Source organism: Melospiza georgiana, chromosome 9, assembly GCF_028018845.1.
Source record: "Melospiza georgiana isolate bMelGeo1 chromosome 9, bMelGeo1.pri, whole genome shotgun sequence".
Classification (NCBI taxonomy): Eukaryota; Metazoa; Chordata; class Aves; order Passeriformes; family Passerellidae; genus Melospiza; species Melospiza georgiana.
In genome coordinates, this window is record NC_080438.1 from 1844568 (window position 1) to 1857128 (window position 12561).

Here is a 12561-nt window from a genome sequence, read left to right on the forward strand (position 1 = left end):
CTGCCACGATTAGATTTGGGCATGTATACAAATACTGCTCCTTATCTCTTAGCCCCTTCTTGAGCCTTGATAAGATGCTGTTCACCTTCTCACTTAGGAGTCCTTTGAAATTTAGATTAAAAATGCAAACAGTTCTAATGAGCAATGCTTTTTTGAGCTACACTGGTTGCATTCAAAACCCATACAGCAATCTTTGGAATATTTTATGAATTAATTTGCTCTTTCAAAGAGTTTTTGTCTAGATCTGGTTTATAGTTCCCAGGTGGCCCTTCCAGGAGAGCTAGTGACCTCTTCCCTGTGTGCTGTGTCTGAGATAAGTGACAACCCTGAGCTACTGAGTGGAGGATGCCATAAAAGCTTCTTGAAACCTGATGTTCCTTTTCCAGTGCGTCCCTTAAGACCCCAAGGACCAGTTTGTGATTCTCACAAGTTGCCTTTCCAATGTCACTAAACTTGTAAGATATTCTGACTTCCAGTCTGAGCCCAGTGCTGGGGGGGTTGTGATTTTGAGAGAAATGGGATATTGCCATCTCCTCCCTGCTCAGTTTTCAAGGAGCTGATTATTTTTTTCAAGGCATAGGAAAGTATTTGCACCCTTTGCCCTACAAAATGTTTTTAGTGATTAAACTGTATTAGATCTGCTGTCAGGAGCTTTAGCCTCTGATACTCCAGCTGTGCATCAGCAGACTTTCCTGCTGTTAAGGGGCCAAAAAAGTGTTCTTTTTGAAAAGTCTGTTCTGCCAAAGATGAAGTCCTCTGCTTGAACTGTCTGGGGGTCCTGCAGGATCAATGCAGCTGGAATTGAGGTCAATGCAAACCCTCTAAGGTTTGGTAGGATCAGCTTTTTGGAGATGTCTGGTGCTGCTTTCCAGGGTGGCTGTATGACTGCTTTGTTCAAGCTAATGCTCCCCACTTTTGCTGTAGCATTGTTCTAATTTTGTGTGCTGCTTTACCTGTATAAACCAGGCTTTGTTTTCTTTCTAACACAAAGAAGGAGAAGGGCTGTTTCTCATCAATGAGATCTGGTACAACTACTTGGGGGAGGCCTTGCACCCTGTGTCTGCCAAAAGAGAAGCTCCTGGAGCTCCTTGCGGCTCCTGAGGCTCTGAAAATGGGAGCAGTCAAAGCAGCAAACATGTCTGAGTTACTCCCTATGGCTTTTCTGAGGGAGGGGAAATGTGCAGGAAGTAGCTTAGTTTCATAGTGGGCAAAAAGTGCTAAGAGTTGAACGCTGTTCCCCTTTTCTACTTCTAGTTTTCAATTTTGAAATACCACATGGACTAGCTGTTTACTTTGTACAAGGTCACTCAGAACCTGAGTCGGCATTTTACTCATTTCCCAGGCTCTGCAAATATCAAGGTCAGGCTAGGTTTTCATTACCTTCTTGGAGTAAGTTGTGTTTCCTTTCTTGTTGTCTTTTATGTGTATGTTCCCACATTTCCGTCAAATTATTGTGCTGTAAGTATATTCACACTTCACTAAGCCCAGCCTGTGTTTACTGTGTGTCTTTTAGAAATGTGATTGAAACTAGTGAGAGCACAAGGAAAGAAATACCTACACCAACGTGCAGCTAAATGAATTAACATTGAGTTCTTGTAGCATTCAGAGGTGACTTGGGTTTTGGACATTGCGCTGTGCAGTTTGTACAATCCATCATGGACTTTGCCCTTGGAAGCTGAATTTCTGTTCTGTGAATGAAAGACCCAATTCTTCCTAAAACCCTTAACAAGCAGAAAGCAAGCTTGCCAACTACATGGCTACAAAGAATTATATTTATTTTGTTACAGTTAAGTCAAAGCAGCATCCCATAAGTAAATTGTTTCAGAAATGAGAACTCATCTCATTTGATTTTAAATCTAACTAACCTGGCAGAGAGAAGTCTTCAATTAGGAACAAGGTCTTTTCATTAAAGTACTCAATAGTAAAATGCAACAGTTAATTGTTCATTTATGCCTCTTAATATGTTGAATTGGATTTCCTTTGTTTTTAAAACAAATTGCATTAAGGTGCCGCTCTGATTCATATTCACAATTAAACACAAATACAATTGTATTGCAAAAGGGGCATTAGAGATTGGAGAAGCCAAGTGGGGGACCAGATTCAAGGAGCTCAAATGCGGTATGTGTCTTTAAAATACAGTTCAAGCGCTTGAAGAAGTTTAAACTCTGTATTCTTCTCTTGTGGAGGCATTGATTGACCTTTTAAAAGTTTGGTTTAGTTTAGGGCTGCAGAAAGATGGAATAGCCAAGAACATAGGGTTATTGCAAGGACATCAATGATGTCACTTGGTGCTGTCCTTTCTAGAAGTGGAGAGCAAGCACTAGTAAAAGAAATACTAAAAAAATGCCTAAATGTTGGTCTTACCAGTGACACTCAAAATGGGAAGTCAGAACCAAGCCCTGATCGTTTATATGGGCGATTAGTTAGCCCATCTTTGCTTAAGAAAACACCACAAACAACTAAAAAACATCCCCCAACAGCAAAAAAGATGGACATTAAAAGCATGTACTGCCATCCTCAATCACCCTTGCCAAAAGCCCAGAGAATATTGCATGTTGTGTGTGCAGTTGTGTTGCATGGTGTGTGTGCAGTTGTGTTGCGTTTTGTGTGTGGGGTTGTGTTGCATTTCGTGCGTGCAGTTGTGTTGCATTTCATGTGTGCGGTTCTGTTGCATGGTGTGTGTGCAGTTGTGTTGCATTTAGTGTGTGCAGTTGTGTTGCATGTTGTATGTGGGGAGTTCTGTTGTATTTTGTATGTGAGGTTGTGTTGCATGTTGTGTGTGGGGTTGTGTTGCATGTTGTGTGCAGTTGTGTTGCATTTCGCGTGCGGGGTTGTGTTGCATGTTGTGTGTGGGGTTGTGTTGCATGTTGTGTGCAGTTGTGTTACATTTAGTGTGTGCAGTTCTGTTGCATTTCGTGTGTGCAGTTGTGTTGCATGTTGTATGTGAGGTTGTGTTGCATGTTGTGTGTGGGGTTGTGTTGCATGTTGTGTGCAGTTGTGTTGCGTGTTGTATGTGAGGTTGTGTTGCATGTTGTGTGTGGGGTTGTGTTGCATGTTGTGTGTGCAGTTGTGTTGCGTGTTGTATGTGAGGATGTGTTGCATGTTGTGTGTGGGGTTGTGTTGCATGTTGTGTGCAGTTGTGTTGCGTGTTGTATGTAGGGAGTTCTGTTGCATTTTGTATGTGAGGTTGTGTTGCATGTTGTGTGCAGTTGTGTTGCATGTTGTGTGTGCGGTTGTGTTGCATTTCGTGTGTGCCGTTCTGTTGCATTTTGTGTGTGCCGTTCTGTTGCATTTCGTGTGTGCCGTTCTGTTGCATTTTGTGTGTGCCGTTCTGTTGCATTTCGTGTTTGCAGTTCTGTTCAGCCAGTCAAAAGGCAAATGATTTTTTTGGGACACCACACTGTGCAGCGCTGTGGCTGAAACCTCTCCGTGCTCTGGCCGAGCCAAAAGGATGTGAGCACTGCAAGGGCTCCTCAGAGAGGGAGTCCTTTGATCTGGCCGGGCCCCCTCCAAGAACAGAAGGAAAATCACTTGTATGAAAAGCAAATAAGCTCTTGATTATTTTTTCCTGGAGGGAGTGGGTTGTGCTGGGCTGTGAGATATGTGTGACTGCTCAGAGCCAGCCCCAGCTCTGGCTCCTGCCAGGGTGGCCGCTGATAAGGCAGCACTGAGAGCTCCTGAACAAACCACTGCTAGTGTGACAAATGCATGCTTTGTGTGCTCATAATGCACAGGGGTGTTCCACAGATAACAATAGCAGGGGATCGACTTCTCCCCAACTCTTTCACTGAGCAAATCCGGAATTGGAGATTAATTCTGAAAACTCCACTGTAATTAGCATTGCTGTCAAAATTTTGTTATGGTTTTCCGAGTGATAAAATTATTGTTGTGAAGTAGTCCTACCAGAGAATGGAACATATGCCCAGAACACAGTTGTGCAGCTTATTCAACTTATTCTTTTAATAATACTTTCATTTCTTTGCCCCTAAGTGGAAAAAAAATTCCGAGTCTCATAGGATCAAAGGCTAGGATTTATCCAAGTACTTTGAAAACAAAAAGAATCATGAGTATAGTAGATGGAGATGGTTACATTAAGATGTTTTTAGATTCTTGCTCAGGATAAATGTTTCAGTTTGGTGTGTTGGAGGAGGGTGTGTCTGTGCTCTTGCATCATTATTTCTGTGCCATTAATAAACAATGTGACTTATCAACATCTGATAAGTATTTTTAATTTGGCGAGCCTGAATATACTGGAGCCCAGGTGCATTGGCAGAGAAGACCTGTGGCCTGCTCTTGAATTTTTTATTCTTGGAATACAGGGGGAATTCCATGCAAATGTAAATGTGCAGCAGATAGAGTAGCTGGGGAAGAGAAATCTCATGGTAGAAGGTTTTTACTGAAGAGTAAATTTACTGTAGAGCTTTGTCCCAAATAACAGCAAGCTGTTGGAAGCCAGTGAGAGAGGAGATGGTGTCAGGTGGGCAAGAGGGAAAGGTCACATCAGACAAATCAAATCTCACTCTCTGATAAAGGGCCATCTTCTGATGCTGTGTGCATCCTATCAATGTTTTAGGAAGAGTGGCAAAAGCAAGTTACCAAGAAGTGTTAAAAAAAAAAAAAAAAAAAAAAAGTCGAGCTATCAGTGCATAGAGGGTTTTTAATGTAACTGAAAGGAGAGAAATAGTTTATCAAGAAGAAGATTGTGGACTGTGACCAGTACTCTGTGGTTGCACATGTGTACCCATATGCTAGCCTGGGGAGAAATGAGCTGGTGCTCGGGAGGTTTTATCTGTTCAGGAAACCCAAAATGACTTGAAACTTCAGCTAAACAATTTTGGCTTAAAAGTAAACTGTGCAAATTTAATGGGGAAGATGAATAACTGTTGAAGCAAAATATTATTGCAAGTGGTAGGTTCTCCAGATTTTGATGTCAAAGCAAGATGGATTTCAGCAAAAAAATACTTCAGTAATGTGAATTGCAGAGCTTTCCCTAGATGTGACTGTAAAGTTCAGTATCCTCTGAAAATTATTTCATTCTTACTGGCCTGTGGGTCCTTTTCCTTAAATCTCTCTGAGAGTGTACATTTGTTTTCTTCTCTCTGATATCTCTGGTTGTAAAAACATTTTTGATTACTTATTTTGTTACTGAAAAAAAAGGAGAAAACGTCTCAATAACCAATAAACCCCCAAGTATTTGTGGTTGTCTGTACAATACCTGGGGCAAGGCAAAGTAATATTTCAGGTGGAAGAGTTTTAAGAATTCTAGTCTTGCTTACTGGGTAATCATCATTGAACAATTATATGGGAAATAATTAAATTCTCCTGACAAGTGTGACCTTGCTGCTGACCTGTTGATACTCCTTTGGCCAAGATTTTCTTGTCATACCATCTTTTCTCTTAGTCCCTGTGGCTGCCCTGCAGGCAGCTCTTCATTCTTTTTGCTTCTCACCTCCTTGCAGATGTATCTCCATGTGCTGCAGGCTGCCTGCTGGCTCTTGCACTGCGTCTTTTTAAAGTAATTATTTTAAAGTCATTCTTTTAAAGTCATTTGCAGCCCAGCTCCTGCTTTGGGGTTGTTTAGGGGTGCTGGTTGTGTTTGCCTGATTTGATGACAGTGCTGTGGAAATTGTGGCACTGGAGCATGCTGGAATTGAGGAGCATCACCTGGGGGACTACAGCATTCCCTTTGGTCATGTTGTCTGTGCAGGAACCCCCTTGAGTCTGGGCACCTGAGGTGCATTAAACCTGCTCTTTCTGTGCCTCAGTGTAGGAGTGACAGGGGTGGGATGGATGTGATGGACAGACACCAGAGATCTCTGCAGCCAGGTCGTGGAACTTGTGGTTTATTGCAAAGGGCCTGGGTGCAGGGCCCTGCTGGGAGCTGCCAGCCACAGCTCAGGGCAGGCCCCAAAGAGGTAGAGAGAGGTAAAGAGAGAGAAGGCAAGAGCCTGGTAAAGAGGATGAGAGAGTGAGGAAGAGTAAAAGAGAGCAGAGTTCCTGTTACAATACCATAAATCATCTTCTATGTTGAATATTCTAATTCTCACCAACTAATCTAATACAAGATACAAATCCTATAGCATTTGCATACAGCCTATAAGAATCATTACATTACCATACTGTGTTACATTTTAAGCCCTAAAAACTTCTCTTTGGACCCCTTCTGCCAAGCTGGCAGGGTCTGCTCTGACCCTTGGAGCTGTCTACAAGCAGAGGGTTTTGTTTCATCAAAAGGGGATCACCTTCAGCTAGCCAAAGCATTGTTTTCCAGTTTAGTAACTAAGGCATCTCAAAGCTTGCTTTCATTTCAATCTCACTTACAGTTTCCATATTCTCAAAACCTTTTGCCAGGCAATCTCATTGATAAGGCTTTCCTGTTTCCTCTTCCCCACTCCCCAGGCCAGTTTTGCACCGAGGATGTGGATGAGTGCCAGCTCCAGCCCAATGCCTGCCAGAACGGGGGCACCTGCACCAACCACAACGGGGGCTACGCCTGCGTCTGCGTCAACGGCTGGAGCGGGGACGACTGCAGCAAGAACATCGACGACTGCTTCACTGCCTCCTGCGCCAACGGCTCCACCTGCATCGACAGGGTGGCCTCCTTCTCCTGCATCTGCCCCGAGGGGAAGGCAGGTGAGGGCACACCGCTTGCACAAGTCTGGCACTTGCACGGGAGGTGCTCCCTGGGGTTTAGGCGCCTGTTTAAAGTGGGGCGTTCACTCTGCGCACTTCGCCGCCAGGAGGAAACTTGTCCGTGAGCAAGGGGCTGTTAAACCCCTCTAGCCTGGGACAAAGTAGTATTTGTGTCATGCTAGAAGACAAACTTAGTACAGTTCAGGTTGCAAGGAAAGATCTTTTTCTAGCTGTCCTTAAAAGCAGCTCTGGTCCATGCGCAGTGGTGAGAGCACTGGGCGTGGAAGGAAGATGTCAGGATGGCAAACGTGTGACATGGAAACACACGAGGTCCCAACTGTGTTTCCAGGGGAAGCCCATGGCACAAGAGGGACCCCTCACTCCTTGATGAACTGAGAATTGATTATCTAAAGGGTGGTGGTGGACTGAGAGTTGGTGATCTGAGGGATGGATGTATTGGGAATTTGGTGGGCAGAGGAGGAATGTTTTTGGAGGGTTTTCATTCTGAGTTTTGTCTGTGTTTCTCTTTATATATAGTTGTAGGTTAATAAAGTTTTTTTTCTTCTTTATTCCGAAGCTGGAGCCTGCTTTGCTCTATTCCTGGTCACATCTCACAGCAGATGCCAGGGAGCATATATTTTCATGGGGACTACTGGCGTTGCACCAGCATCAAACCGTGACACTAGCCCTTTGCAGAATCTGTATTTGCTTGAGAAGTTGCACACGAATGTGACTTGCTCTATGCCCTTTATAATAATTATAGGAATCCAGAAAACAAATTTAGATATTTTTATGTGATTGTGTTAGGACCTCACTGGTATAGTGGAAAATTTTCTGGTTTAGGTTAGGTGGAAGTGTATCTTCTAACTACGTGGAAATAAAAGTGATCTGCATGTCTGAATTAAAGTGAGTTTCATGTGCACCTTTTCAGATGTCAGAAAAATTATCATGCTGGTTTGAGAGAAGAGTTAGTTAACTGCTCCAAGGATGAGATTTTGTTAATGGTCAGCCATCTCCCTGTTTCAGAAGTGCTGGACACACCTCTAAAGTAACAGAATTTGTATTTAAATATGATGTTCTGTAAGTGTGTGATGAATTCCCTGTGGTAGTTCAGGGCTGAAGCCTGCTTAGATTTCTTGCTGTGGGAGTCTCTATCTGAAATATCAGGACACAATTTGTGTAAAATACAGTCTGACTGCTTCATCTCTCTATTTTAATAAACTTTTGGATGCTTCTTTAGGTCTTCTGTGCCACTTGGATGATGCCTGTGTTAGCAATCCGTGCCAGAAAGGTGCTCTCTGTGACACCAACCCTGTGAATGGAAACTACATCTGCACCTGCCCCCAGGGCCATAAGGGAGCAGACTGCACTGAGGATGTGGATGAATGTGCAATGGGTGAGTTTCTGTTTGCTCTCTGTGAGTTCAAGAATACGTATTTCATCATTTTCTCCACATACTTGAGACTCCTTTTGTCCCCTTCCATTTCAGTGTCTTCAGATGCATTTTAAGCTTGTGTGAGACCTGGGGCAAAGGGCTGAGCTGGAATAGTTGTCCATGTTTGAGCTGGAATATGAAAAGCCGGGGGATGCTTAGCAATTCTTCCTTGTGCAAGAGGGCTTTAGCACTGTGTGGGGAGTGCCTGCAAACAGATGTGAAAATGAAGCTGTCCCTTAGAACTGCAGGGTGCAACGAGAGCACCGCAGTTTGTGTGGGAGTTGTTGCAGCTACGGCCTGGGTAGAAATATATCAAGGCTGTTTGACAGCCAGAATGTGGCTGGATCTTTTGAGTGCCTTCCAAGACTGGTGACCACGTGGGCTTTTAAAGCCGTAGTTCTCTGGTAGCATGCTGTTGTGTTGTTTTGGGGATTAACTGCACTCTTACCGACTTACTTACAGTTTTGTGAGTGCTCGTTCATGCTTCTAGAGAGTGATGCGTGAAGGTAATGCCTAACCAGCACATGGAAGGGCTGGAAAGAAGCACTTCTTTGAATTTCATTCCTCAGTCTGCCTTGGACAAGAGTGCTGTTCCTTTTTGAAAACACAAAAAGGACAAGTTTGGCTGTTTTGTGGCTGTGGCGGCATCTTGTCGGCCTCGGGAATGAAGTAAATGTAAAATGTGATCTGGAAATAAAGCCTTGAAAACATAATTAGTTCTCTAATCCCTGCTAGCTGATACTTAGCTCTTAAGAGCTGTCATTAGTAATATGGGACAGAGTTACTCCTCTCGTCCCCGATGGTGACAGCAATCCTTCTTTTTGCCCCTGATAGGCAAGAAACTGCCACTGTTTTCTTCAGTTTTCTTTTCCCCAGCAGGATGAACAATCTTTCCCCAATATTACTTGCCAGAAAGGAATGCCCATGAGAAGACCACGACTAATAAAGAATGCTGTGGCTTTCCTGCTCTGGGGAGAGGTTTTCACAGAACCACAGAATAATGAGGTTGGAAGAGACCTCTAAGATCATCAAGTCCAACCCATGCCCTAACACCTCAACTAGACTATAGCACCAAGTGCCATGTCCAGTCTTTTTTTAAACACATCCAGAGATGGTGATTCCACCACCTCCCTGGGAAGAGCATTCCAGTGCTTTATTATTCTCTCAGTGAAGAATTTTTTCCTAATATCCAACCTATCCCTTCCCTGATGTAGCTTGAGACCGGTGGGGTTGGTCTCTTCCATCGGGCAGTCCTCTGGTTCTGTCAGTGCTGCCCAATGGAAGACACCAACCCCACCTGTCTGCAGCCTCTCTTCAGGAAGTTGTAGAAGAGCAATGAGAGAGAGAGAGAGCAATGATTTTGACCCACGCACTTGTGTCTTTCCCGTTCTTGCAGCAAACAGCAATCCGTGTGAGCACGCCGGGAAATGCGTCAACACCGAGGGCTCCTTCCACTGTGAGTGCCTGAAGGGCTACACAGGGCCCCGCTGTGAGATGGACATCAATGAGTGCCACTCCAACCCGTGCCAGAACGATGCCACCTGCCTGGATAAAATTGGAGGCTTCACGTGTCTCTGTATGCCAGGTGAGGGGAGGTTCTGACAGGGAACAAGGCCGCAAAGGGCTGAATGCTGAGACGGGGCCTGCTGTGGTGGCACCAGCCAGGAGGACCTGGCATTGGTGTGTGGGAGGGAGAAAGCAATTAGAGGGCTGGGAAAGAAACCAGTGTCTGCATCAGCCTGCTGAGCTGGGTACGTGTGAAAGTATTTGTTACTATACCTGGTAAAGTCCATGTGCAGAGTCATCTATCTCTCTGGGAAAGCCAAGCAGGTGCAACCTCTGAAGGAGTGACTGTGTTTTGAGGTATGCATATGGTGATTTCAGATAATGAATGGTGTTTGGGGTTTTTCTGTGCTTAAAATACCCCAAATAATGCGAGCTCCCATTGAACTGAGGAAGTAATTGTAAAACAAAGCTACTTGAATGAAATTGTGCTTGTAAAATTTGCATGGCCAATGTAACCAAGGACCAGTGTTAGTCTTCTGCTTTGCACTCTGATAGAAAGGGGTGAAAAAAGAAAAAGATGCAAGCTGCCAGTTGCACAGACTTATAAAGTACTAAAATCATAAATATAAATAAAGAATTGTGACCCCTGCAGGAGATCAGATGATACCCTGACAATTACAATGAGTTTTTATTAATACAGTATTTATTAATATATAAAATGAAAGATGGAACAGGATAGGCTAGTCCCAAGTATTTCACCCTTCTTAATCTTTTTCTTGTACTCTGCCATTAGCTATAAGCCCTTGAGCCAAAACAATCTGTTGTGTTTGTTTATATACCTTTTACAAAGTAATTAACCCCTTCTCAAGTGGAAGAAAACATTAGATGTGAATTCAGCATTGACTTCTGCTGTTGCTGGTTAGGTGAGCATCTTCAGCAGCAGAGAAACCTACACGATCAACATCCCTTTTTAGCCTCTGGTGTATATTCTTACCTCATAGTTTCTGTCCACACTGGAAACTTGCAATGAAACTCTGCTTAGACTTTCAGCACTGGTGTAAAACACAGTTACACTCTCAAGGGCCCTTTCTACAGCCTTCAGTCACCTCTTCTTATTTATTTTTATTTTTTTAACAGGTTTTAAAGGAGTTCACTGTGAAGAAGATATTGATGAATGCCTGAGTAACCCCTGTGTGAACAATGGAGTGTGTCTTGATAAAGTCAACCGCTTCCTCTGTGTCTGTCCTCCTGGTGAGTTCTGATTTCTGGAAGCTTTTCCTGCTTCACCCTACCAAGAGCTGCACAGATGTGGGTGAAATGTTTCTTGTGAGTCTCTGTTGTTTTTAGGGCAGTACCTGTTTGTGTGAGTGAAGTGCAATCACTATTAAATCAGAATAGTTTCATGTTGGTTGCAATAATGTTGTGCCTGTAACTGGGTGAGCATTGACAGACAGTTGGATACCTCATCTAAAAGGGCAGCTGGCAACAAGAGCTTCTGTTGTTGTGGAAACTACAGTGAGATTCTCAGCACATTTTAAAGATCAGACCCTCTGCACACTTTTTGTCTTTTTTCTGAGGTTTTTAGGCAGAAGCTGGTTTTGCATCAGTATAGTTTATGGTGCTTGCATGAGGAATGAGATGAATTGGGCTCCACTAGAAAAGAAAAAGAGCTGAGATGAGGGATCAATGTTAGCTGTAGAGTGAACATCACTTATTTTCTTCATGGGTTAAAAAAATTTTGAGTTCAGAATTTACATGACAAAAGCCTGCTCGGCAGCCCATCTTATTGACTAATGGTGTTCAGCTTTGGTTCCTTCCTACAAGAAGAGTTCCTCTTTTTTTTTTTCCCCTCAAACCGCCCAAGGATCTGCATCACCTGACATTACCTGTCAATACTTTGTTAACTATTTCAAGAACTATTTTGAAACTTCCAGTGCTATTTTGCAGCACATTCCACACTGCTGCAGTAATTCTAGTCTGAAGACTCTAGTGATGTATGCGCTGCTATTTTATTTTTAGCCTCTTGCTTTGATTGCCTTAAAGATTTTTATCAGTGGGCTCTCAGCTTTACAGGCAGGCATGCTATCCAGTGCTGGACACTGCTTTATTTCTTTTTGGCTTGGCCATTTCAGTTTTAAGCTGACCTGGAGGACAGGACCTTTGGAGGGTGGGTTTGATGAGGAGTGCGCCCACGCAGGGCATGGTGTGTGTGGTTTGTGATGCCGCTGAATGAAGATTGGGTGGGGTGGGCTTGAGGGTTTGCTGGAGGCGATTCCTGGCAGTGCAGCTGTCCTGGTGAAGCCCTTCAGTGACTCCTGGTTTGCCTGTGTCTGTGTGCCTCTCAGGGTTCAGCGGGGCCGTGTGCCAGATTGACATAGACGACTGTTCCAGCACGCCGTGCCTCAACGGAGCCAAGTGCATTGACCACCCCAACGGCTACGAGTGCCAGTGTGCCACAGGTCAGTCTGCTCTTCTGAGCCCCTGGGGGCAGAGGACACGGAGCCTGAGGACATGAAAGGCTGCTCTCAAAGATGTCACTGTTTTTCCTTTCTTTCTCTGAAATGCTGCTTGCTTGTTGCAGGGCTTTGTCCACTCCTTTGTGCAGGGAATAGTATTTAAATAGAGGGAGCCTTTCACTTGTGGCAGTTGAGCTCACAGTTGTTGGGAGTTCTGCCTCCCTCTTTCAGCACCATCCTTTGCTTCCCAGAAGATGACAGCTTCTTCTGTACTAGCCATGGAATCCACATAAGGGAAAACATGAGTGTGATTTACCTCCCTCTCTCCCAAGTCAGATTATATCATGTGCACTTGAAAAACAAGAGATGGGCAGAGCAGTGCTGCTGTGCATTCTGATTTCTGTTGCATCAGAAGGCTCAGTTGCATTTTATGTCAGAAGTTGCATTTTATGTCAGAAGGCTAAGCCTGAAATGCAGTACCAGTTGTGGAAGAATTCCACTCAGAATTTGAGTGGAAATGATTTGAAATGA

The 12561-nt window shown here is 44.0% G+C and overlaps 1 protein-coding gene across 4 annotated transcripts in view; it reads left to right on the forward strand.

Moving 5' to 3' along the window:
- NOTCH2 (notch receptor 2) overlaps positions 1–12561 on the forward strand; it is a 94566-nt gene that overhangs the window by 38859 nt on the left and 43146 nt on the right. For all 4 annotated transcript variants that reach the window (XR_009114782.1, XM_058029809.1, XM_058029808.1 and 1 more), the window contains exons 6-10: positions 6400–6633; positions 7874–8029; positions 9465–9653; positions 10712–10825; positions 11920–12033. Coding sequence is in view for 3 of the 4 variants with exons in the window: in XM_058029809.1 (XP_057885792.1) it covers positions 6400–6633; positions 7874–8029; positions 9465–9653; positions 10712–10825; positions 11920–12033 (807 nt within the window). In the remaining variant the exon portion in view is untranslated. The remainder of the gene's footprint in view (positions 1–6399; positions 6634–7873; positions 8030–9464; positions 9654–10711; positions 10826–11919; positions 12034–12561) is intronic.